The sequence below is a fragment of the Xiphophorus hellerii genome, chromosome 18, assembly GCF_003331165.1.
Source record: "Xiphophorus hellerii strain 12219 chromosome 18, Xiphophorus_hellerii-4.1, whole genome shotgun sequence".
NCBI lineage: Eukaryota > Metazoa > Chordata > Actinopteri > Cyprinodontiformes > Poeciliidae > Xiphophorus > Xiphophorus hellerii.
This window is the reverse complement of record NC_045689.1, coordinates 29,132,007-29,159,577: the sequence shown is the minus strand read 5'-3', so window position 1 is coordinate 29,159,577 and position 27,571 is coordinate 29,132,007. Positions and strand designations below refer to the sequence as shown.

The 27,571-nt window shown below is 39.6% G+C and overlaps 1 protein-coding gene across 1 annotated transcript; it reads left to right on the top strand.

The window, feature by feature from the left end:
• Positions 1–67: 67 nt before the first annotated feature.
• Positions 68–27,421, top strand: rpa1 (replication protein A1). The gene is made up of 17 exons (XM_032545880.1): positions 68–226; positions 568–615; positions 1,243–1,321; positions 1,863–1,971; positions 2,072–2,157; positions 2,489–2,563; positions 3,625–3,742; positions 4,437–4,539; positions 5,142–5,210; positions 5,531–5,723; positions 6,546–6,682; positions 7,956–8,104; positions 17,832–17,961; positions 21,008–21,184; positions 21,927–22,034; positions 22,284–22,370; positions 26,680–27,421. The coding sequence occupies exons 1-17, from the start codon at positions 197–199 to the stop codon at positions 26,782–26,784; spliced, it is 1,803 nt and encodes a 600-aa protein (XP_032401771.1). The 5' UTR covers positions 68–196; the 3' UTR covers positions 26,785–27,421.
• Positions 27,422–27,571: the final 150 nt, after the last annotated feature.

Genomic DNA, 27,571 nt, shown 5'->3' with positions numbered 1-27,571 from the left:
CTGATTCTAAGCTTACCTTAGATCAGTGAGCGGAAACGGAAACTGACAACACGCTCAACTCTTCGCGCGCTTCCTTGTCAAAGCTTTTGGCGCCTCAGACGCAGTTTGGCTTCATTTGTTAGTGATTCGTTGACCTGTTTGTCTACTAGTCGTCAAATTAAGTCGTATTTTCTTACTAAACTGACTCCTTACAGTCATGGCGAGTCTATCAACAGGCGCGATAGAGGTAAGGTTGATTTATAAAAACGAACTATATTGATAACAAGGTGTTCTAGAGTCTGTTTTGGTTCTTCATTTCTGAATTATGTCCAAATTGTCTTTGTTGTAGACAACATCAAGCTGACATTAATTTGTTTGAACAATATGCTTTTATATGTATGTCTTAAAAAGTCACGTTGGGGTTTGCTAATCTTTCAACAGAACAGAAAATACAACTAACTCAACCCAAATTACAGTCGAATATAGATTGAAATAAGTTTGTAAGTTAATTTAAGAGAAAAACGTGTGCCTATGTGATGAGATATTTCTGAAAATGTATTTTTTTCCTCCCCCTTAATGATCTTATAGGCTTTAGCAAATGGCAGCGGTTGGAGCGAAGCAGTGCTTCAGTTGCTGGTGAGTAAAAATAAAAAATTTTATGCAACAGCCGCACCGCTAATTACAGCCGAAATGGCATGTAAATGACTTTAATCCAGCCATTTGATTGATTTAACTGAACCATATTTATCATTCGGTAAACAACACATTATTTACATTTTGAACGGAAAGATGAGTTATCAACATTGTCAAAAAAAAAGTTGCACGACAAAAGTAGATATCGTTGCATGCAGGAGTATCAAGAATAACTTTCAAACAATGAAAAAGCTTTGAGCGTTTTTAAAACAAATGGAGATATGGGTTAACTTGTGTATCTAATTTTGCCTTTAGACTGATGAATCTCAGTCTTAGGCCTGAAAGAGTCTAAAATGCATCCAGCTATTTTCCTACAAATCCTGTAATTTAGTTAAATGTTAAATTTGTGCTTTTTTCCCCTCCCGTTCATTGTTTCTTGCTGAATCCACCATTTTTGTTGTCTCTATCCTGCCAAGGCTTATTTTAGTTGGGAATATTAGTGGTTGTCCAAAGCCTTTTTTTTTTTTTTTGCTCATCTTGTTTTTTCATCTTGTTCCACTTGAGAAGTCTAATTTTGCTAAGCCATCATTTTCCATCTATATAGTCAACCGTTTTTACATTAACTTTTAGAACATTCGCAAGATCGATGGCGGGAGTGGGCCCTCTCGCTTCAGGGTGATGATGAGCGATGGACGACACACACTGTCATGTAAGTTATTTTGTCTCCAATTTACTTTTTGCTCCACTGTTTTGAATGCGATTCGTTTCCATTTGTGGGATGAAAGGATATAGGTATGTAAACCATAAGCTCCTTTAGCTACATCTCCAAACAAGACTGCATCTGAATGTTTTGCGATGGGACATATGCTTTCAAATAATTGATCAGAAACTCTGATTTGATCAGGATTTGCCAAAAACATTACACTTAATTACTCTGTTGGTTCCTCATAGTTTCCCTTTCTAGATATCTAATATAGAGGCAGCTGGATGTGAAATCGTTGACCCACTAGGAAGTAGGTTAGGGGTATAAGCCCAGCCTTCTTGTTAGTTGATATTGTTTTTTTTTGTTGTTTTTTTTTAGTTTTTAAGGTTATGTTTGTTTTGCCAAAAAAAAAAAAAAAGAGATTCACATTTAAATCTCATCTGAAATGTGAAAGTGATTCTTGCATGTATTGGTTTTCCTAAATATTCGCAGTAGGATTTACAGTTCATGCTGTCCTCTCTTGTTGCGTCTCTCTGCACTCCGGCAGCCTTCATGCTCTCCACTCAGCTAAACTACATGGCCGAGGAAAACCTTCTGGTCCCAAACTGCGTGTGCGTCCTGAAGCGCCAGGTCACAAATGTGCTCAAAGATGGACGGTATGAAGATTCTGCTATGGATTTTGTTGGAAATATCGCTGTTTTTTTTTCTTTCTTACCCTCCCCCCCAACTATTGTGATGTGTTATCTGTCTTTACAGACGAGTGGTAATCATTTTAGAAATTGACGTCATCAAACCTGCTGACGCCTCTGATAAAATAGGAGACCCAATTCCTTACTCTGATGGTGAGCATTCTCTCATCATTTAAGCTGTCATGATGCAGTGAATATGCATGGAAATAATCACAGACCTCACTGCTTTCCTGTTCGTTTACAAATGTGTAAACAAAAATAATGCTTGGGCTGTATTTAAATTTTTTTTCCTCCTTTCCTTTGCTCTATTGCACTTTAAAAAAGTTTCTGTACATTGTTTACATGTTTAGTACTAAAATATTTAGATTATGCTTCATTTCTGTAACAGACTGAGCGCTTGAAATCAAATTCCAATCGTTTTTGTGCACATAACTTTGGACAATAAAGTTAATTCTGATGGTTTTAACGTAAATTTCCCCGTCAGGCCAGAGCAAAGGCCCGCAGCCAGCTCCAGTCCCTGAGAGCAGACCGCCTCTGCAGCCACAAAACAGAAATGAAGGTGAGTGGATGCTTGCATTTAACCTGCACGACATAAATAACATTTAGGAAAATGTAATTTTTAAAAAATTCACAACAGAAATCAAATTACTATCAGAAATGGCCACCAGGTGGCAGCAGCTATCCGTCGCAGAGAGGCGACCTAAAGATTCGCATGACAGAAATAATTTTGACAGCCCTTGTAGAAATATTTGCCATTTTAATTTGTGGAAATATTTTTGTTTTGCCGTGAAATTCAGCCTGTCCATCTGGTTTCCTGTCTGTGAGTTTATCCATCTGCCCCTGTGTGTGCAGTCATTATAATTTATACACCTCGGTTTGAGTGGCAGTGTTGAAAAGTGTGGATTAGATCAGAACATTAACTTGTCTGTGAAAGACAACAAGGTGGTCACGTCAAGCATGTTTTCCAGCAATTTTAACCTGCAGACATGTGAAATCCAGCCGTCGCCGTGTTCCCCCACGTGTGTCATGGGAGGTATTCATCCCTCAAATCTGCCTTGTGGGGAATTAAGATTGTGCCAGCCGTCCTGGTCATCATCAGCACAGTCGTTGTTCATTTCTCAGTGCGCTTGCTTGATCTGGGGAGGAGTGGGGGGGCTTAATTACCAGAAGTGCAGTGGTTTGCAAAGTGGGAGGACTTAAGTGGACACTTTGAACTCTAATCCTCCACGTGAGACGCACACAAATCAAATGTGCTGCGCTCGGGAAGAGCTGCTCCGGTTTGTTGCAGTGCTTCACGCTCGGCCCCCGATTCTGTGGTAACGCGAGTCATGCTTCTCGCCTGAAATGCCGGATCACATATCTGGGGCCAGCTGGTTTAATAACATCCTCATCTGTTGTTCTTGGCGGGAGTCAAGTCGGCAAAACTTTGAAGCGCCGCGTCTTTTCGTTAAGATTCCCTCTCCCCCGTGAAGTGGGATAATCACGCTGATCAAGTGGTTGCAATCCAAAGAAATTAGATTTTTGGGATTTGTGATGAATAATGTATTTGTCTCTTTCTTTCAACTCCTCCACGTCTCTGTTCGTTATTCATTCCTTTTTTCCCCCTCTTTGTTTCTCTAGGTGTAGACAGAAATTTGAAGAGAAACTTTGCAAACAAGATTCCTTCTGCTTTGCCTGATACTCCAGGAGGAAGCTCCAAAATTGTCCCCATCGCCAGCCTCAACCCCTACCAGTCCAAGTCAGCATGCATGCTTTGTTGGTCGTTTGAATTGTAACAGTTTTAATATGCATTCATTGAAAATATAATCATTTTATGTAGTTATTCTTGAACTCTTTTCTCTTACTGTTACTGATCTATAAAAACCCTATTTAAAATGAACAGTGAGGCAAGTTAAGCCTGGAGGCCCGCCAGGCTTGACATTTTTCCTGATACCTTAGGTGGACATATTTCTTTCTTTTCTAGCCTTTCTGTCATTAGTGGTTGTAGAGTAGAGTGGTCATTTTAAACAAAAACTAAACTATTAATTTTAAGTTTTCTTTAGCATCTTGCATTAGTGGTTTATACACCTAGCATTGCAAAACCTCAGTCTCGAATACTGAAAAAATGAAAATAAAAAAACACTTTGCTGCCTTCTTTTCCGGCTACTTTCCCTTTTTTAAATGTCGTTTTACATCTTTGTGCTTTTTCTACGTTCATTTTAAGCACCTCACTGGTATTGAAATTGGCGACCTGGCTAAGAAGTAAACACAACAAGAAAAGCCTAAGATTTTTTTTAAATGGAAGTCCTGGAGACCTGTTTTCAAAAGCTGCGAAGAACAGATTGTGAATTAATGACTAAATGTGTTCATTCTTACATGTCTGTATACATATCCTCAGAAAAGGGACATTTTGCCTTTACAAAGCCTTAGTGAGCATTAAATTTCTCTTAAAGGTGGACAATCCGGGGCCGTGTGACCAATAAGAGCTCCGTTCGTACGTGGAGCAACGCTCGAGGCGAAGGAAAACTCTTCTCTATGGAGATCGTAGATGAAAGTGTAAGTTTTTATCCGTCATTAAGCATGCACTGATCCGATATTGTAAAAGATTCTAGCTCATGTATCCGTGACCATGTGTCCAGTCCATAATGACAGATCTAGTCAGTCTAATTCTATCCCTTGTGCTCTGAGTGATGCCTTGTTTTATTATTCGTTGTACATTAATTGCACTTCCTGAACCTTTTGAAAGATTGTTTGTTGCAATTTATTTTTTTACATGTTTGACCAAGGTAGTCGACGTATTGTTTTTGTCAGTTTCAGTTTATTTATTTCACATTGGGTGTCATACTCCTAATATGTTTGATTGACCAAATATTTGTTGTTTTCACATGTATTTAGTGTGTTGTACCGGTGCAGAGTTACCCAATGAATTTGTTACTCAGTACATTTATGTCTGCTTGTTCAAAGAAATCAACTTTAATTTTTTTGTATTGTATCCATATCGACTGACACCAAACCTGAGATATCGTATTGGAAGAAGAAAAAAAAAAAAAGTGAATCAGTGCATCACTTAATTATTTCTCTGCATAAATTAACTCCCACTATCTCTGTCCAAAGTTTGTCTATGTTTTAAAAAGAAGATTTCGTGTTTTTAACTCCAGGGGGAGATCCGTGTGACCTGCTTCAACCAAGAAGTTGACAAGTTCTTCTCTCTCATCGAGGTCGGCAAGGTGAGATTCTTCCTCTGGACCCGGGGTTTCCCAAACTACCTGCCGGAAAACTTTTCTTCCTCCTCCGCCGTTGGACAGCTCTGACAGCGCGGTGCTCTGTCAGCAGCTGCTGGCACTCTGCGCGGTAAAACCACAGAGACTATGAATGAGTCATCTGGCAGCGCCGTACCCATACAATAAGCAGCTTATGATCATCTGCCAGGCTCTGTTGATGCCTCCCCACCCCGCCTGCTGTCTGAAGTCCTATCTCGTTTGCACCATTCAAGTCAGGTGAAACGCTGCCCCAGATCTCTGATTAACACGCCGGCCTCATCCGCCAGGTCTACTACGTCTCCAAGGGCTCTCTGAAGATCGCAAACAAGCAGTACACGTCGGTGAAGAACGACTACGAAATGACTCTCAACGGAGAGTCCACCGTCATTCCCTGTGAGGACAGCTGCGACGTTCCCATGATGCAGTGCGACTTTGTCTCCATCGGCGACTTGGAGAACAGAGAGAAAGACGCTGTCGTTGGTAAGGACACGCAACTGTGTAAGTTGTGTAATCACACAAACGGAAACTTTAAGAAAATGTAAAACTTTAATTGGAGCGTCTGCTTGTCCTTAAAAAGTCTTAAATTGATCTAAAATTAAGGCTTCGATGGCCTTAATGCCAACTAATTTAATCTATGGACGCAGTTGACCTTACATACGTCAATCACACGTTTTAAATGTTGCATATGTTTGGGCAAAAAAACGTTTCTCCAAGTAGTCCACTTTTTTTTTTTTTAATTCAAGTTTTTTCATCGCATATATTTAGTCTTTTTAAGAAATTCATAGTTTCCTTTTTTTTCCTTTTTTTTTTGTCATATGAATCTGGTTGTAGCTGTGACTTAAGCATCATGAAGCAAATAGTCCTATATAAATAAATAAATTCGTCTTCCAGACTTTTGGCATTTCCTGCAATAAGAATCTTCCCTGGTATATTAAAGCAGTTAAAATCAAAACGTTGAAAATGTGTAACTTTCCAATCCTTTGTCATTCAAAAGTCTATATTTCAGTAGAGTCCTAAGAACAAAAACATTTGTGCTGCTATGGATATGAAACAAGACTCAATGTAACAGCTGATTCCTCTCTATTTCACTGCCAAATCGAGAAGAATTACCTCAGGCAGCTTTAGAAATTAGATATACTTTACAATTCCTTTGTGTTTCTCAGAGGACATTAAGCGTATATTTCCATGCATATGCAACAGGGCTGTACACGGAGGTTCAGAGTGTTGGTGGTTCCGTACATCTAGCGTGTCCCGCTTCGCTTAACGCTTTTCTTTTTCTTTCTTTTTTCTTTTGCATTACAGATGTAATTGGAGTGTGCAAGAGCGTGGATGAGCTGACCCGCCTGACCACCAAGGCCAACCGCGAAGTGTCCAAGAGGGCGCTGAGTTTGATGGACATGTCCGGGAAGTTGGTGACCGTCACCCTGTGGGGAGAGGAAGTGAGTGAAAGCACGCAGGGCCGGGGAGTTTTTGTTGAAGTGTTTCTAAGTGGAAGGGTTTCTTCAAGGAATGCCACGTAATGTCACAAAAAGTATCAAATTAGGCGGGGAAAAAAAAAAGATTTGGGCTGAAACTATTAATCGGATTAATTGTGATCAAACGATTAATCGTTAACTGGCGTACACAGACTTAATAGAAAAGGCAATTTTGCTGAAAGAACAACATACTCAGAGCAGTAATTAAGCCAAAACTGTGCAAGAAATATGTACATTTTGCATTTAAAATAAATAAAAAACTTTTTAATACCCTAAACTCGAGTGGCAGGTTTAGCCCCATGTGGTTCAAATTCTATATATTTAAAAAAACAAAATCTCCTAAGCACTCTTTGGTGTCTAATTACTAATCGGTTAATTCAGAAAGTAACAAATCACTACACTGTACTGATGAGTCGAGCAGAAAGCGCTGAGCTCTGATTAAGTATTTTTAGCTGCATCTTTTTCTACGAATGATTGGGCGTTCACTAACAGAATGCTGTTGTTGAATTTTAGCCAATAAAAAGCTTTTTTTTTAAAAATTTCAATTGCATCTTTTGTGTTTCTAATGTATAAAAAAAGACTTTAAGTGGTTAAATGCAAAATCTGACGAATGTGCCAATTTCTTTATCCGATTAATTGGTAGAAAATGTGAATGCCGTTAGTTGCATCCTTGCATATTAGAAAAGTTGCTCTTTGCTTGAGTTGTGAAACCTGAAAATAATTCTAAGCTCGTAGAATAAAGTTATTGACTAAAATGTGTCCTTGTGGTAATGTAAGTGAACTCCCAGCATTGATATTTTTTAAACATTTTATTTTCCCTTCTGCTGGCAAATTTACTTCCTCCTGTTGAGAGGCAGCGTCTTCCCTTCTAGTTTCCTTTTTAAATATGTTCCACTTCCAAAGGGATTTGATGAAACAAAACGTGCAGCTTAAGAACAGTTCCAGCGTCAAACAACTTTAAAGATATTTTCCATATGTATGAAGTATTCAGTCACTCCCTGTTCCAATCTTTCTTTTCTTTCCTTTTTTTTTTTTTTTAACTCTCCCATCTCCTGGTTCTTTCAGTCATTTAAAGTATGAAGGAGAAAATCTTGGGGGAACTACTTACTTGTTTACTTTGTGCTCCATTCTATTTGTATCTGTGCGACAATGTGCTTTTACTGCGGATGATGTGGAAAACCAGAGAGTTGAGTGGTGTTTGAGGCCCATTTTCAGACATTTTCCTTTCGTTTTGCAGGCGGAGAAGTTTGACGGCTCCGGACAGCCGATCGTAGCCATAAAGGGCGCCAAGCTCTCGGACTTCGGAGGCCGCTCGCTTTCCGCGTCCTTCAGCAGCACCATGATGATCAACCCAGACATCCCAGAGGCATACAAGCTCAGAGGCTGGTAAGTCGAGCCCAGCTGGGAAAACGTATTCCTGCTCTTGCACATGGGATGCCTCGCATACATCCAGAGTTGAGTAAAGTAAACATTTTAACGCCGGCAGCGTCTCTGTTGATTCACATTGTGCTGAAATTATAACGGCAGTTTGCAAGTGGGCATGCTCAGACACTCGTTATTGAGATTAGCTTTCCCTCCCATCAGCCACCTGGTCAGGGCGCTTTAGTGAAGCACTCCATATCAACAGAAATCATACTTAATGCGTGAAAATGTGTTTTTTCTTCTTTTTTTAAAAGCCTTTTTATTACTTTAGCAAAATGTGTTGAAACCCAGAATTATCTTTGTATGTTTTTGTTCCTCTATCACTTATGTAATGTAGAAATGATCCAGAAATATTTGCCATTTGAGCTCACATAGTTTATGAATAAAAGTTGAAATTCACTTGTAGAAGTAGGTAAGCCTGTCGCATTAAGCAGTTATTTGATTAATAGCATAATAAATCAGAATGAGCTTGATAACTCCATTCTAGTCAGGTTTGTTTGTGTTGCACATTTTAGTGACAAGACGGTTCAAAGTTCTTTACACCATAAAACAAAGTAAGTAATTATGAAACAATAAACATTACATTATGATAAATGACATTCGATGCTATCAAAGGCAGCTCTGAGCAGGTGAGTTTTTTAGTCTTGATTTTAGTGTTTCAGCAGTTTTGTAGTTTTCTGGAAGTTTCCAGAATAGAGGAGTATAAAAGCTGAATGCTGCTTCTGAAGTTTATCATTATGTTGAAGGGCAATTTTGTTTAGACTCCATCAACCACTTTATTTATGGTTATGGGTGTGTGTGTTTTTAAAAAAAATGTTTTTATTTATTCTATATTTTTGGTTCTTTTATTTTGGATATTTAAAATATATTCCAGTTCCAGCGTCAAAGTGTTCTTTACAAAATTAAAGTTTATTGGTCTTTTGAGAGAGCAAACTTGCATTATTATGCCATTGTCAATATATTACTTAAAAATTGTCTCAAAACAACAATATTATTTATTGAGATAATTGAACTTGCATAGATAAAGGATATTATAACAACTTTTATTTTCTTGCTATGGAAGAAAGATATATATATTTTTTTACTTGTCAATAATACTTTTTCCTCAATTTGTGATTTTTCTAAACTTCTCTTGGCAGAATGTGTCAAATATTACGCAATGTGACCCCTAGTTCCCAGGCGAGAAAGTCAATTAACAAATGTGACTTTTTATTTTAATAGGGAAATATTAGCCGGCGCTTATTTATCATCATTTATCACATTTGTCACTTCAGCCTCAAACTGCGGTTTTCTGTTGTAGGAGGATTTCATTTGGCTGACAAGATTGAAAATATCTAATTAAGATCCCTCTAGGGCGCTACTTTTCCCATTTACCTGCACATCATTAACTTCCCCGTTGCAAAGACTTTTTTTATACCGTTTTGTCTCCTCTTGGGGTTTAATGACAGACGTTTGTTGTCCACTCCGTCTCTTCTTGGGCGGCCAGAGATAATGATCCTTAAAATCCTGGTGTTGGTTTAATTCCCCGCTGAAGAAGCGCTGGTCCGTGGGGGTCTGCTCTGAGCAGCGGGTTCCCGCAGGTTTCGAGGCAGTCATTAATGAACAGTTTCAAAGTCACAGATGGAAGGAGGCGAGACCCGATTCATTACTCTCAGTTCAAGTCAATTCTTGTGAGAGCAACAGTCAAGACGACATCATAATTTAGAATAGCTGAGCGCCCGTAACGCAGCTGTGGACACACTGGTGAATATGTAGCCATTAGGCCTATATTTGGACTTCGGCATAAAGATAGTTTGAGGTTTTATTTTTCATTATAGGACTGTTGGCTGTAGAATACAAACACTGCCTTGCGTAAATGTTTATGACCGTTGGACTTTTTTCATATTTAAAGCCTTTTACTTGCAGAGCAACACAAAAGTATCCATAGTTGTATAGTGGAAAGAACATTATGCATGATTTTCCATTTAAGAAAATACATCTTAAAAAAGAACGGCAAGCGTTTTTATTTGGCACCCTTCAGCAGACGTTGCACTATACTTTTTTTTTTTTTTTGGCCATGCGAGTCAAAATGACATCTATATTTACTTTTCAATTTTTAAAAATGCTAATAACACATTCAAGGTGGCTCCACATACCCTTCCAAAGAACTGACCGGCTTCACTGTCGCTTGTAGAGTAAAGCATCCTCTCAACATGATGATGCCACCACCCTGTTTCTCCATAGGGGACAAAACAGGAAATGGAATATGCTTACCAGAGTTAGCCTTGCTGGAACCTGGAAAATACTTGAATCTGTGAAATTCTAGTATCTGTAGACTTTTAAGCCAAAATCAGCCGTAAATAATTCCTAATAAAATACATTGAAGTTTATTGGATTTTTAATCTGGCAAAATGGGCTTGCACTTGCACTGTCCATGTTTCTCCCAGTGGTTTTTGATGATAAATATCTTTTGAATGTTATAATAATGACAGCCCCTCCAGACTAGCAGCAATCACAGAACGGTGTCTGCTGAGCTCATCATGCAAACTGCTTAGTCCAACTCTCCTAATAAAAATATTTTAAAAAAGAGGCTTTAAGCAGAATAATGGAGGAGTACTGTTGTGATGAGGTGCTGGAGGCAGAGCTTCTTAAAGAGACAGAGGCCCAGTTTCAAGGTGTCAAATGGCAAAGTCAAGTTATGTTTGACATACACAGTGTTTTTGTTACAACTCAAGGTAACATACAGTAGGAACGTGATAGTACAATTTTGTGCCTGGAAAATGCATAATGCCGCCACTTTAAGAAACAACGGCTTTCCCTCTGTAGCGATAGACCCAAAGCTGCTGAGACTTGGCCGTCTTCCTGCTGCAGAGGCATTTTAATTTGACTATTTTGGCGCAGTCCTGTGGGGCTTCTTCAAATGAATAGTGTATCCTTGGTGGGCCGTTGTCTCGTACTCTTTGCAGAGTGTTAGCTGTTTCAGCTCTGCTCTCGCTCAAGTGCTCATTTGACAAGTTGGGCTGCGGCCCCTTTAATAGATAGATAGATAGATAGCATTTATTGTCATTGAACAGAATTCAACGAAATTTCCATTGCAGCTCCCGTGCAAAAGGTCAAATATATACAGTATAAATAAGCAAACACACAATAATAATAATAACAATATATACAACTAAATTAACTAAAGGCACTCAACCACACCAAAGAAGTAGCAGCAGGTCCAATTATGGCAAAGTACAGATAATGTGACAGTGCAAAGTGCAGAACAATATGGCTGTGTGGGGGTGGGGGATATGTATGTGTGAATGCGAGGTTATGATATGTGTGGGAGGGGGGGGCGGCAGGGAGTAATGGCTCTGACGGCTGTGGGGAAGAAACTGTTTCTCAGTCTATTTGTTGTAGTCCGTATATTCCTGTACCGCTTGCCTGATGGCAGCGGCACAAACAGTCTGTGGCCCGGGTGGCTGGAATCCATGGCTATGGATCCAGCTCTCTTCTTGACCCGGTCTGTGTAAATGGAGTCCAGGTCTGGGAGGGGGCATCCCACAATGCCTTGTGCTGTTCTCACCACCCGTGTCAGTTGTTTCCTCTCCAGTGCTGTGCAGCTACCATACCACACAGTCATGTTGAGGCAGAGGATGCTCTCGATCATCGCCCTGTAAAAGTTCACGAGCAGCCGTGAGGAAAGTCCAGCCCGTCTCAGTTTCCTGAGGAAGAAGAGCCTTTGTTGTGCTTTCTTCACCAGGTGGGAGGTGTTTGTGTTCCAGGAGAGGTCAGAAGTGATGTGGAGGCCCAGGAACTTGATGTTGTCCACACGTTCCACCACTTCTCCATCTATGAGAAGGGGAGTGTGATCCGTCCTCCTGGACCTTCTGTAGTCCACAATGACCTCCTTGGTCTTCCCTGTGTTCAGCACCAAGTTGTTGGCTGAACACCACTGAGTGAGCTGCAGAATCTCCTCTCTGTAGTGGGTCTCGTTGTTGTCTGAAATGAGACCCACTACTGTTGTGTCGTCCGCGTACTTCACGACTGTGTTGGTGGGGTGGATGGCCACGCAGTCGTGTGTAAACAGGGTGAAGAGAGCTGGGCTGAGCACACAGCCCTGCGGCGTGCCTGTGTTGAGGACCAGTGGGGACGATGTTGAGCCACTTATTCTCACCACCTGAGGCCTGTTGGTGAGGAAGTCTCTGATCCAGTGGCACAGTGAAGCGGGCAGCCCCACCTCGAGTAGCTTCAGCACCAGCTTGTCTGGGATGACGGTATTAAATGCTGAGCTGAAGTCTACAAATAGCATCCTGACGTAGGTGTTGGGATGCTGCAGATGGGTCAGGGCTGTGTGCAGAGTGATGGAGACGGCATCCTCTGTTGACCGGTTCGCTCTGTAGGCGAACTGAAGGCTGTCCAGGTTTGCGGGGATGAAGTCTCTGATGTACCTCAGAAGAATCCTCTCAAAGCACTTCATGATCACCGGGGTCAGAGCGACAGGCCGGTAATCGTTCAGGCTGGTGATGGACCTCTTCTTCGGTACAGGGATGATGGTGGAAGACTTGAGGCACTCAGGAACCGTGGCGAGCTGCAGGGACAGATTGAAAATGTCCAGAAACACTCCTGCCAGCTGGTCGGCGCAGGTTTTCAGCGTCTGGCCTGACACCTTGTCCGGTCCTGGAGCTTTGTGGGTGTTGATCCTCCTCAGGGTGGACGTCACCTGATGCTTCTGTAAGACGAGGGGCTGGTGCTGCTCTTCCAGTTGGGGTAGATGTGCGGCTTCTCTGCTGCCCGCCGTGTCAAAGCGGGCAAAGAAACTGTTTAAGGTGTCAGGCAGGGTGGGGTCGCGGCTGGTCAGCTGAGTGCTGTGTTTGTAGTCCGTCATGGTTCTTATGCCTCTCCACATGCTTTAATGGCTCCCCGGCTCATCTCGCAGGGCATCAAACGGCATTCGTTCCTTTGTCAAACCGATGCCGTCCTGCGCACTAATAATCTTGATCTTTGATTAATGCTGCTGTAATGTGACTGTGCCTGCTGCTTCCTGTTTGATGGCTGAATGAAGGCTGCCAGCACCGTGAAATCTACACCCACATCCGCCTGTGCGGAGGCTCTTGTCCATTAGGTGGCAACAGCACATTTAGGGAGGGTCACGCTGCCTCTAGTCTTACCGCCTGCCAGGGGAGTCTTTTCTTTATCCAGTCCTTTATCAGGTTTATTCCCAGGCCTTGATGCAGTCACCCTCAGACGCTTCCCATTATCTCATTTTAGTCCAGCTGACATTTTCCGTCTTTCTTATCAGGGCTCGAGTATTTCCACTTGCCACAGACAAGTCATAAAGTTGGGGCAGTAATTACAGGAGTCTGGGAGCAAACAAACAAGCTTTGCCAGTAGTCCAGTAAATGTGATGCCTCATTAGTGAAGCATCTTTGCTGTTGTTTTTTTTCCCCTGGATTTTACAGTGTTATTACGAAGGTGTGGGTCAACTTTAATTAATACAGAGTGATTTAAACCGTCATTTGGTAGTGCTAATTTATTCTCAAACTAAAGTGCTACATGCAGCTTTTTGCCGGGCAATGAAACGTTTCCACTAATTAAATTACATTTTTGTTCTGACTTTGGAAATACGCATGTGTTGTTGTGGCCCTGCTAACAGCAGGATTTCACTGTTTTGGGCTTGAAGCAGCAGCATGTAACTTTTTACAAAAATGCTCTGTACATTTTTATATCTGGTCATTATTTTGTGACAGTATAACGTAAGGTAGATTATCTGTGAAAAGATGGCACTCTTCCACCTCCTCTCTGTGCTTCTATTGACCTGTCACGTGACGTCACACTCTTCACACAATCCGCCAAGAAAACCTATCCGCGGTAACTCCTGTAAATGACTGCAGGAGCATTAAGAGTTGATTGTTTTATTTTTCATAGATTCTGTCTCATACTGTCATGACAAAGTGACAGCTTTAACACATCTAATAAAAAAAACCAAACACCTTTTTTCTTTTTTTTTCTTTTTTTACTAAAGTTGCATCCTGCAGCTTTAATATAACCTTTTGTTTTTTTTTTTATGCTGCCAGCATTTTTCATTGCATTTTTATTTAATCCAAATCGTGGAGGAAAAAAACCCTCATCCAGACTTGTTCTGCACCTAAAAAAGTAAATAAAAAAATAATTCAAGTTTATCTTGCAGGGTAACGTTTATTTACAATTCCAAGATATATTGACTTTTAGTGGGGCAGCTGTTGGTGATGCTGTACACCTGCTGCAACATATCTGCCTCACTAATACCTTGAGACATCTTTAGTCGTCTGAACCCGTGCTCGGCGATATATTATGGCTCACCAGTGCACAATGGTCCTTGTTTACATCCTAAGACCTTCATTGCTTACAATGGAAGCAGGTTCTGTGTTTGACAGCATGTCATTTGCTTTAGATGAAGGGGCTATCAAAATGTCACAGAAGATGGAGGAATGCTATTTGTTGTGTCTCTGCCACTCTCAGCTTAGGCATGAGAGTCTTAGCCTGGAGCTGAGAACACTGCTTACTTGGAGTTTCCTCCTCATCCCTTCCTGCTTGTTCCTCAGACACGTCTCTGCTCCCGTGCTGTCCGCCAGACACATCAACACGCTGGATTTTGACATGTTTGCGGCATGCATAAGCTTGGTCTTTAACCCTTTATTGTGCAGGTAGTTGTCTTTCTGTAAACGATGCTTCTGCTAAAGCAGGCTTCTGAGCCTGTTTGCTGTCAACTAAGCGTCGGCACGGTTAAACTTATCGCACTAAATCTATCGCATGATAAATAATGAGCTTGATCATTTCCGTTCTGATTATTTTTTTTTCAATGCCAGTTTATGGAGTCTTTATAATCTGGTCCATCTAGTTTTCAGTTGTGTGTGATTTCTATTTCAGTTTTTTCTTTCTTTTTTTGTCTTTCAATTTTTTGGATATTTGAAGTGTTCCAGTGTTAAGTGTTCTTCACAAGATTAAAGTTTATTGATCTTTGACACGGCGATCTTACATTATTATACTATTATTATTTTGAAAATGGTCTCGAAACAACAATATTATCGTTTATCGCAATAATTTCTGGGACCAATTTATCGCCCAGCAAAGTCTCTGTCAGGCCTCTGCAGTGTCACAACTCCTCCTCATTTCTTCTCTAATCTTCCGCTGAAATGTGCGAAATACTTCTGATCTTAACTAGTTTAAAAAAATAAATTGCTGTAGATTTAAATCACTGTGAAAATAGCAGGGCTGAAATAATTAATCATGATTAAATGAGTATTGATACTCAGAGCAGCAATTAAGCCGATAAATAAATACATTTGCATCCAACATTAAAAAAAATCTTTGTCTATAAATATGTTTAAAGTGCTAGCTTCACCTGGTACAAACTCTGTTAAGAAAAAAAATCAATTTACAACTTCTTGCTATTAATTATGAATCGGTTAATCTAAAAGAAAAAATCAATTAATCTGCAAATGATCAAGTATAGACTATAGAAATGCTATGTTGCATTACTGGCAATAAAATGTTTATTTTAAAAAGGAATTGACTCATATTTGTTTTTGCATCTTTTGTGTTTCAAATGTATATAAAAGGCTTAAGCGGTTAAATGAAAAATCTGCAGAATGTGGCAATTTTTTTTATCAGATTGATTGCTAAAATAGTTAGTTGCAGCCCCACAAAAAAGTACAATATGAATAAATTCTGCTAAATTGCTACATGATTTTTTTTTTTCCTCCCCTTTAGAGGCATTCCTCTTCTGAGATGTCCAGAAATTTCTCTTTTCATCGCGTCAAGGCAGCTTAGCGATTTGCTGGTGCAATTAAAGCAAATCTTTACAGGTACACAAGCGGGGAAATCAACCGCCACTGGAAAGAATCGCTCACATTCGTCAGAGGTGGCAAACAGTCTGAATATTTAATTTGGAATATTTTCAATTAGTCATGCCTGCAGGAGTGGAGACGTTCTGGTCGTATTTGCAATCCAACCTCCATTTTGCATAAGACTCCGCCTCGCGCCAGACTACTAAGCTCCATTGACCTCTGACTTTTTTTAACCTGAATTATCTCTCTGCGTTTTACCTCCATCCATCTCAGTTCTTCTAGTGCATTTTATTCTTCTTCTCCTAACCCTTCCTCTTGTCTTTTGTCCAGTTTCTGAGAAAATTGCATGAAAATGGGTTTCTGATAACGGCAATGACCCTGTCCGACTCGTCTAGCTGCGCTGTTGATGAATTTCAAAAGCTTCTGAACCTTCTCTGCTCTCAGAGGAGCCGTCTGTGCTTTGACAAAGGCAAACAAGGTTCCCCACTTGGAAAACGGTTCGTTTCTTATTAAGTGGACACCCTGCAGTCTTCTTAAGACATGTAAACAACGGCGTATTATTGTGCCTCATTCTTTGGTTCGAATGTTGAATTGAATTCTAATGCTGTTCATAATTGGATCTGTTATGCCATGCCTTTTTTTTTTTTCCTTTTGTTTTTTTTCCTCGAATGTTATGCTGAATTGTGCGCATTACTTCTTCTGATTAGCTCCTTACCTGCCGTTCACTGCAGTCACCACCTGAAGTTGGGGAACCGGGTCGAGCCGAAATGATTAGCTTGATGGTCGGCATTTAAACTTACAGTATGACCAGCAAAGGGAAGATCAAATGTAAGTGTAGTCTAGACAGGTGATTAGGTGGTTTATGAGAAAAATAAAATAAAGTACAGATGCTCATTAGACTGCTAACGAGCGCAACACAAGCCCCGCCCTGTTCCACTCCCATCAGTCATGCATCTTGGATGATTTGGACCTGTCTCACCCAGACAAACAAAATGGAGCTGGAAGATTTTTTTTTTTGGGTGCGATCTAAACTATAAGGTGTTTGGAACTTTTGAGTATGCAGAAAAAAGGGATTAAAACACGAGACCACTCAATTTCTTTCACTTCTGATACCGACCCGATACAGAAGTGGAAAAAATTGCTTGTTTTATTTATTTAAAAAAAAATTTTTTGACACAGACATAAATGTACTGAATTACAAATGTATTTGATAACTCTGCAGCAGCACAGCACACTTCAATACGCCAATACTTCCACAGTCTTGGTCAAACATGTAAAAACAACAAAACTTTAATTTGTTCAGTCGGTGCAGTTAGGAGTAAAACAGCCAATGTAAAATAAATAAAGCATGATGTCACTCAGAGTGCAAGACAGAACTATACTGAATAGATCTGCAGTCATTGATCGGGCATGTTGTCATCGATATTGATTTAGAATTTTTTTTCTGTATCTGTATTGATATAGATATTATTGTATGGATGCATCTCCAGTTAAAACATCAAAGTCATACATGAAGTTAATCATGGGGTCCAACAGAATCTTGTGGCACAAAATCTGATTGCAATAAAGAACCACCGTGTTACTCAAGGTGAAGTCCCTCACAAAACACTAATCAGTTACTATTCTTATGGAGTGTACCGTCCCATCAGGAGTCTGAGATGTTGATTTGAGTGTTTTAAGTTTAATAAGTTAACTTTATTAGGGGTTGTGTTCAAGAACCGAATGGCACCAGCACAGTTTGGATTCTCCCGAAATTGTTCATATTTTTACTTTCAATTCCTAGCTTGGATTCCTAGTCTGCCAACACCATTCAACAAATATGAATCTTTTTTTCTTCTTCTTCTTTTTGTCTGTCTTTTTCACCACTAAATCTAACCAAAGACTGACTTTGATTCATGCAGGTTTGACAAGGAAGGACACGCCATGGAGGGTCAGTCCCTGACGGAAGTGAGAGGTGCCGGCAGAAGTCTCTTGGAGAACTGGAAGTCCTTGGCTGACGTGAAGTCGGAGCATCTGGGACACGGTGACAAGGTGCACACACACACGCATATACACCCCCACACACACACACACAACTTTGTCTTGAGATATAAATGCAGTAAATCTGAAAGGCATTTTTTGTCCTCTACTTTTTAATAAATTTTCAAAAAATTCAAACCACTTTCCCCACATTGTTATCCTGGGGCATTTATGTGTAGAATATTGAGGACAGAGATTAATTTAGTACAATTTGGATTAAGGCTTGAATATTAAAATGTGGAAAAATTGAAGCACTCTACTTTCCAAATACAATGTACATTAACACTGGTGGTGTTCAACAAATATTGGCGTTCTGTAATAACTTTTGCGATGTTTATGGAGACCCTAAACAGTCTGTTATGAATCCTTAACAACAATTATTCAACATTTTTATTTTTATTTTTTATAAATTTTAAATATCCACTTCTGTAGCTTTTTCTACTATTTTCACCTCAGGAAGGATTTTAGCTAACCCTTAGTATAATGATTTGTTTTTAAATCAATAATGTATAACATCGCTGCACCACCATGTACGTATATATTTCTAATCAAATCCAAATGACATTTATCTCCTGCTGCTCATCAATCCCTCTGCTCTGTAGAGGTCCACTTACCGTTCTAGTGTATGCACCTCCTGAAAGTCACATTTATCTCTGGCATCGATCGCGAGGATTACATGGGCATCATTCCTTGCACCTGTAATGAAACGACTGCCCCCACAATAGCGAGGCAAATGCATTTTCTTTAATTTCCACCTTTTTATTTGCAGCTGAAGGAAACTGTACAAACAGAAGTGGGGAAATATCCTCGAGGAGAAAACGGTGACGTGCGGGCAACACGTTAACTTGAGTAATTTGGCATAATTTTCAATGCACTGCACTATAGTAATTATCACAGCATGAAGAAAAATGTTTTATTAAGACGGGGGGGGGGAAGGAATAGATTTATCCAATTATGATGACTGTGAAGCTGTGGGACCTTGTTGATTTATGTTCAGGAATTTTTTAAAGTGCAAAAACTAGTGGATTTACATGGACATAGTCCAAGCTTTTCTAACCTTTGTGGCATACAGCTAATGAAAACCTAAAATTCAGTCTTTCAATAATAATGATAATAAAAAAAGGGGTTTAACAAAGAAGTTTTAACAAAGAAGTCATTGAGAAAACCATCTAGTTTTGTCAATGACAAATGACGTTTAGTCGTTAGAAGCCATGTTTTTGTTGTTGTTGTTTTAATCGTCATGGAAAAAAGTGGCCGTCAATAGAATAATTCTATCGTTAACAAAAACCACTCAGCTGGAGATGACGCTTAGAGAGCCACTATACACAAAGATTGGATACAGTTGTTGTATTCCTTGTGTTAGGCCACTGCTAAACCAGAGATGAAACCAGAATCATGCCTTCAAGAAAAGGACAAGAGAGGTAGGGAGTCCAATTTATGAGGTCCTGTGTGAAGTTTCCCATTAGATTTAATAATTTTTGACGTTCTTATTTAAAATGTAGCAAAAATATAAATATTTCATCGTTCCAATGCTCGCCTGCGTCAGGGGAATTCTGAAAGTTTTTCTCCCTTTCAAATCTTGAGCTGCTCGTTTCTTGTTGGCGTGTCATGTAGCAGAGTGTGGTCGTGCCAAAGCACCGCTGACTCTGCCACATCGTATAGGCGATGGCAGGGAGGGTCAGGCTTCTCAAGACCCCACCGAACAAATTCCTGTCACTTTTTGTTTGCGTCGCAAAGTCTTTGTGCCACAACTCGAAGCCTGCACGTCGACGCCGTGCCCCTTCTGTGAGCAAGCGGGCACAACTCGCCTTGTCTGTTTTGACGCTGCATTTTTAACAGAATGTTAAAGAGGCAAGAAAAACATTTTATTTTCCCTCCTCACAGATCAATCTCACGCTAATTGGAGACGTTTACATCAATAGACCCATTAAAAATAAAAAAAAAGCAGTGGAACGTAACGACTTCCGAAGTTTTTGTTTAGCAAAATGGTCATTAAGAGTTTTTTCTTTTTGTTTTTTTTTTCCCTTATAGATCAAAAATTACGTATTGATATCATTTACCCATTTTAGACAACTTCATTGTTTTGCAAATCGCAGCGGACGTTTTTCGGTCCAACAGAAAGACGGCATGTCCACAAACTGAGCTCCGGCGGGGACCATTATCCTTTTATCGCGCCCTGCAGTGGCCTAGATTTTCTTCTGTTCGGTGTGGATTTGGGGGGAGTTTGAGCCGCTCTTATCAGACAGATGTTAGGATGCGACAAAGATCTGTTGTGAAGAAAAACGCAGGTGATGCAAACTCATTCGCTCTTATTGAGACGATTTGTCTTCCAGTTGGAACACACCCTGGTGTTTTAGTGATCATCCGTTTGTTTTATTGATTTGATCTGCTTTGGTAGGCATATACAACCTCTTACTGTTTGCTTCCCATCCACAAATTCATCAGTTTCTTGCAGTTTAGCTCAGGCAAACTGAATGTTTTTTTTACATCCACACAATGTGAGTAGACGCTGGATTCATGGGTTAACTTTTTAGTCAAAGAGAAAGTTTGTCATTTTTAGCAGAATCTTGAAATGTTCAAGCTAACATCCATAATTCGCTGCCACTGCTATGTTAACTGTGTGTGTGGTATTTTCCTGGAGGTGTACAGAGCTGTTTTTGTCCCAAACAGTTTGAATTATGCCTAAATGTAGAAATCATGTTCCTGCATGCTCTTTGGGAGACTTTAATGTTTCTTTTTTTACTATATTCGGCTTAGTTTGGATGTTTTTCTCCAAAAAAAAAAAAGCGTCCTTCTTGCTCAGATATTCTTCATAGCAAAGACACATGAAGAATATCTGAGCTCTTATATTAATGTCACAGTCTTAAATTACACAAACTGGACATTTTAACAGGCACTCTCATACCTTTTGTATCCACGCTACATTATTCCTGAGAATACTTTTGTAAAGCGGTTTAACCGGCAACGTTGTGGTCAGGATTGCAAAACTGCATCTCCGTTTTATTTTAAGGGATTTGCTCATCTAATGAAGTGGATTTGTTTCCCTCTCCTTGTTTAGGCTGACTACTACTCCTGCATAGCCACCATCGTGTTTCTGCGTAAGGAGAACTGCCTTTATCAGGCCTGCCCAAGCCAGGACTGCAACAAAAAAGTGGTGGACCAGCAGAATGGCATGTTCCGCTGCGAGAAGTGCGATAAAGAGTTTCCCAACTTCAAGTACCGCCTCATTCTGTCCGTAAGTGACTTAAAACCTGGGGCCCACTTTGCACCAATATGCATTTTCTTTCTATTACCTTTTTTTCTTCAGCTGAGGTAGTTTTTTTTTACGCTTTAAATTCTTTTTCTTATTTCTCAATACTTTGTCCTTCTACATCCTTAAACCGGCGCTTCTCTCCCTTTGGCCCCTCTCTCCGTCTCACAACATTGCCTCCAACTGCTCTCTGCAATTAAAGTTAGAAATGTTGAAGCTACATCTGTAAAACACGGTAATGAGGACCAGATTTAATTTGACTTGAGGCTTTTTACAGCTTTGTGTTTGACCGCTGCAGGCCTCCGTATACTCTATTATCCTACTGCATTTTCACTGATGAACACAAATATAATTTTTCCCAGCTCGGTTAGAAAATAACCCCCTTTTTTTTTTTAATGTGAAGATAACTACAAAAGCTTAGTCAGCAGCAGGATTACAAAAGGTAGACATCTTAAATGGATGTTTTTTTTAATTTTATTTTTTATTTCGTAGCTCTCACCAGTTAACATATTGTTCTTCACAAGCAGTAGGAGACACTGTGAATCTGCTTCCACGCTGATTCTGTGTTTTTTTGCCAGGATAACCAGCAGGACATACACACTGTCTTCTAGCTGCAATATCGGGCGAAACATCACACTTTAAACACTTCACCGTTTTCGTTTTTACATTTTTTTAATTTTTTTTATTCACTGTCGCCTTTTTTTCTTTCCGCCGTGTTATTTGCCAGGCCAACATTGCGGACCACGCCGACAACCAGTGGGTGACTTGCTTCCAGGACAGCGCTGAGGCTATCCTGGGCCAGAACGCCGCGTACTTGGGCCAGCTGAAGGACTCGGTGAGTCTCTTCTCTCCAAAAAATTCATTTAGTTCCCTCAAATAAGCGAAACTGTCGGTTGAAGAAGTAAACCTTCGAGTTTTGCCGTTTCCAAACACGCATGCAGATACTTTTAAAGATGCTGTGTCTGTCCTCTTCCATGTATACTTTATAAGAGATCCCAGCAATTATTTATAAGTACTGATTGTTTTTCTTTGCGTTGGTTCAGGGGAGACGGGAATTTAAAAAATACATTTGCTCGTCTTTCAGAACGAATCGGCATTCGACGAGATCTTCCAGCAAGCGAACTTCAATACTTTTATCTTTCGCAACAGAGTGAAGCTGGAAACGTATAACGTAAGTAAAACGGTTCCAACCGTTCTGAGGAAATCCAGATAGAACTAATTTCAGTGTATTTTATGTAATAAAACACAAGATATGCCTGATGATAAATGGATTTTTAAAATATGTTCTCTGAAGTATGTAAAAGTATGTTACTGTATTTAGCCCTCCAGCTCAATACTTTGTTTGTAGAACCAACTTTGAATGCAATTACAGCGTCAAGTCTTTTGTTTTGTACTCCTAATAGTTTCGCAGATCTTAAGAATTGGTGTCAAATTTGTTTCATTGCGAAAAGTCTCAAGCTGAGAATAGATGGAAACCATCTGTGAAAATTCATTTTAGTGGGATTTAGGTCTTTACTTTGACTAGGCCATTTTTAACACGATTATGCAGTGGTGGTAAATCTTCAATTCAGTCTCAAGTCTCTTTCAACCTCCTATAGCACAGTTCCCACTGATGTTAGTTTAAAATTTGGGGGGGGAGGATTTCAAATTTAAGGCCTTCAAAGGTCTTAAAAAGAGCCTAATATTCATCTAAGGTCTTAAATTAATTTCATCTCACTTTTTAAACTTTTGAAGAGTTGGCTTTAAACTAGCTCTTCTACCATTTTAAATCTAGCCTGAAAAGATCGACTTCCATTGACGGTTTTTGTTTTTTTTGTGGTGTAATATGAGAAAGTTGAAAAAGCTTTAGGTCTATAAATACAAAGCTAATGAATGACAGGTAAAGCATAAATAAATAATGATACCTCAAATTCTTCAAACATTTCTTTCTAAGCTTTAAAAATAAAAGTGGAGTGCGGCAAATTCATTTTGACAATTCCCCTAATCATTAACAAATCTGCCTGGCTTTGTTGGTTGTTGCTGTCATCACCACCTCGAAAACAAAAAAGCAGGTTTTTCTGTAGCTTTGTGAGGGATTCCTGCACAGCTTAGCAGCGGCCGCCGTTTCCTTTGGGCAACACAGACGGACGCTTGTGGATCTTTTTTTTTTTTTCCCTCCTTCTTCTTTTTGGGGAGGAAAACGTATAAAAGAATTGATTGGGCTGGGGCTCCGAGCAGGAAGTCTGGAGGCGAGCCAGAGACGGCATCTGCCTTTGACACACAGAAGAGACCACTGTGTGTCCGTCACGGTCAGCGCAGCGTCCTAACTGCCAATGGCGCAGCTTACAAGCATGTATTGGCCCATGTAGCCACAGCCTGGGTTACTTCAGCAGAGACACCTGCAGCCTCACTGTTCACCTTTTTAACTAGACAGTCATGGAAGCGTATGCTTACTACGCTTTATGCAGACATCATCAAACAAAATGGCAAATATTTAAATGAGTAGGCTTATATATCATCACCTTCCTAAAATAATGGCCAATATGATTTTTTTTGATGAGTGATCCTTTTTTTTTTTTTTTGCTCAAATTATCTTTTGACAACATAATTTCTTTATTGTGATGATTGCAACTTACTGTTCAATAAAACCTCAAAATTAACCTTCTAAGAGAAGTTTTTTCTAGATCCCAAAAAATTATTATTACTATTAAAATGTCATTTATTATGGGAAAATTGCTAACATCAAAGTCACTCAAAACTTAGTGGAAGGAAAAAATAGCCTTGACAGGATTGTGACGCTATCCTGTTGTATTATTTTGTTTAAGCCAGAAGTGTCTGTGTGGGTTAAGGAGCAAAAAGGCTGGACTGTTACTTAGTGGTAAGGTCGTCTTTCCAGACGATGAAAAAATATGCATTTACCGTACTTCCTGGACTGTAAGACACTCCAGAGTAAAAGTCACGGAAATCAAAAAATCAGTCAAAAGAAGGGGGGGGAAAAACACATGCGATTTGCTCTGGACTATGTGACAGAGCTATCCAAACTTTGAAAAAAAAAACACACAAAAAAGTAGTCTGGAAAATACGGTAATAAAGAAGAAAGTTAAAGACCGCCATTAAAACAACCTCTGCATCGCCACTGATGGATCAGCGATCCAGATATTCATGCAATAAAAAAATAAAAAAAAATAGAACAAGCAATGGCTGCATATACTTTGACCAAAAAAAGGAAAAACATTCATAGTCCAATTTAAAGTGAAACTGTTCTTCCATTTATAATGTCCGTAAACCCAACAGTTTGTTTCATTGTCACTTGCGTTTCAGTGCGTTTTGATGGTGAGGGAAACGCTTTCAGTTTTTGAGCTGAAATTGATTCTCATAAAATCATAAAATTAGAGCTTGTGTAAAAATAAATAAATTGTAAAGTAATCCTTTTTTCAAAATTATTGTTCCCCTTTACGGCCCTCATGTAGATCCACCACCAGAACCGTCAAAATCTCTTTTTCTAGCAACATTCTGCTGTTGCACTCGGCTCTTGACTTGAATCAACCAATTAAAGCGTTTTATGACACAACGGTGTAAATGTGCACATTGTTGTTGTGGCTTTTCGTGGTCTTGATACTTATTATTATTACTCAAACTTTGGGACCGTTAATGATGTCTTGTTGTGGCCTAATGGCCACGTCTAGACGGATTAAATTGTTAGTCTTGTCTCCTGGACTTTGTTTCAGTTTTATGTATATGTTTAAAAAAAAAAAAAAAGAGAGATCATGTTGGTACATTTTGTTATACTGATGTGCAAACATAATGCAGTATTGTCCTTTCAAAACATTCTCCCAAGTCATGTTGACAACATGAATATGTTATCTAAATCCACCCACTCACACCGTTGTGCTGCCGTTTTCGCTGCCGGCACACGAAGCAGCTGTACGGAGTAAAACAATGATCACAATTCAGCCAATTTAGAGCACAGATGATTAGTTTTACTTGACCTACATTTGATGGATTTATGAATTGTACCAGATTGGAAATAGAAATCATAATAATTAAGATCTTCTGTGGATGCAAAGACCATTGTGATGGATGAGACCTTTGGTTTTGATCTCGAAAAGCTGTGGATTTTTGTTCGTTTGCTTATGGTGGGTGGAGATGCGGAAATTTTATGCTTTGGTTGAATACCTCACATTTGCTTTGGGCTTATTACATAAAATATTTTTACTTCAACATCAGTTTACCTTTCGGGACTTTAAGGGAAGCAGTCCCCCCCACCCGCCCGCCCTTTGGATAATCTCAGGAAACGGTTGAGTTTATCTTTACCTTCAGGTTTTTGTGAAAGCAAAAGCAAGAATAAAAAGTTCTCCTTTATGTTTGTTGAATACATCCGCATATCTCTTTCTAAACAGAACGCACAAAGGTATGTGATGGTTTTTTTAAAGAGAGCGAGCTGATGTCCAAAGGAAGATGAGTTCATTGTATTTTATCCCCTTCAGCGGCTGAGGATTAATGGAGAAAAAATTGAGTGTAACCTCAGTTTAAATGCAGGGATGAATGGCCCCGAGAGAAATGACCTCTCCATGTCTAGACAGCTGTGAAAGCTAAATACCATCGCAGTTCACACGGCTCCTCCAAATGTCTTGTTGGGGATGAAAGATGTTTGCATCCGTTTTTTTCTTTCTGTGATAAATGCCATTTTACAAATCGTTTCCCCCCCCCCCCCCCTCAGTTAAGCAGTCTGGTGCTCAGTTGGATGCATGTTTTTGAGTGGATTTACAGCTGCATGAAAACGCACCTTTCGTTGTTGCCGTAAAACGTCTGTTGCATATGCCAAAGCTGCTTGTTGTAACTCATCGCCTGAGTTATCACCGCAAATTCAGTTGGACTTTTACCAACTGGAGGTCAGATGCCGAAAAGTTTCAGGGACATCAGTAGCTGCGTTTCCATTATAAACGTGCGCAAAACTTTGTCAATATTGCCCTAACGTCTAAAAAAGTAAAATAAAATACAACTTTGCAATTGTGTTAAGAAACACAAGTAAAAAAAAAAATCACACCTGAATAAGTTTCGTTCACGCGGCAGGTCACTAAAAACACCCTGTGCAATCATCCTCCTAACACTTCCTGTTGACTCGTTCGTCGTTTCCGCCAGTAGTAAAATCCGGTTGTCGATCAGGTGACTGGTGAGATGCAAAAAAAATGGTTGCTGTTGCAGTTTAGTGAAATATTTATTTCAATACAACCAAAAAAAAAACCCCACCTCATTCTACTGCAAAAACTTTCTACCGAAAAATGTGCGATTTTTCAAAATTGCCATGTTCCCATTAAGCAAATTAAATTTTGAAACACCAATTTGTGCAATTTCCCTGTCAATGAAAACACAGTTACCAAATGACACTTTGAGATCTTTTTTTTTTTTTTTTTTTTTTTTTAAATGGGCAATTTTTACTTTTTTTTTCTTTCTTCATTGTAATACAAAACGGATGTTGATCAAATTTTCTTGTTTGACAGGACGAGTCGAGGATTAAAGCGACAGTGATGGAGGTGAAGCCTGTCGACCACAGAGAGTACAGCAAGAGGTTGATCATGAACATACGGAATATGGGAGCCAAGTAGAAACGCCACCAATGCAGATTATCGGATATGCCTTTTTTTTTTTTTTGCACAGGCTCCAAATCTGTTTCACTTTCCACTGTTAAACTTTATGTATTTTTGTTTTATTATGCTTTTCATTCATTAAAAAGGTAAAGTAACTGTAGTTATGAGGTACTCTAAGCTCTGATGGACTGTTTTTCTTTTAACATGGAATCTATTTGTCCAATTTTTCCTTTTTTAAAAAAAAATTTTTAAAGCAGAGACCAGGTCAGCAAGCCACGAGTGAGAAAAGTGTGCTTCAAGTCAGCCAGCTGTTTGTGCATAAATTGTGGGGGAAGTGTGTGGCTGTGTTTAAGCGTAGACCAGCACAGTCGCTAGCACTCTTTTTCACCCTCTGCCGCACTTGCAGAAATGCCTGGGGTGGACCTGCACACCCCAGATAAGAACATTTACGCTCACAAATTTCTTTTTCCTTTTTTTTTCCTTTTTGTTGGCACCGTTCCTCACATTCTTGCGATCCACAAGCACACCGACGGTGCCGACTCTATGAAGGAAAAAAAAAAAAAGTTACGATTTAAGTCATGGAAATTTCTGTGTTTGTTTTGTAGTTTCTTTCTTTTTGTGACAAGTGTAAAAAAATAAAGATATTTGTAATCAAGCTGCCTCATGGGGGAGATAATTCAGTTGTGAAACTATTAAATGTGGGGAAAGTTGGTTTGCTTATAAAGGCAAAGAACAGACTAGAGTTGTAAAACAAAAGAAATGGGTTCAGCTGCCATCTCTTCAGGTTTTGCTCAGATTTGCAACA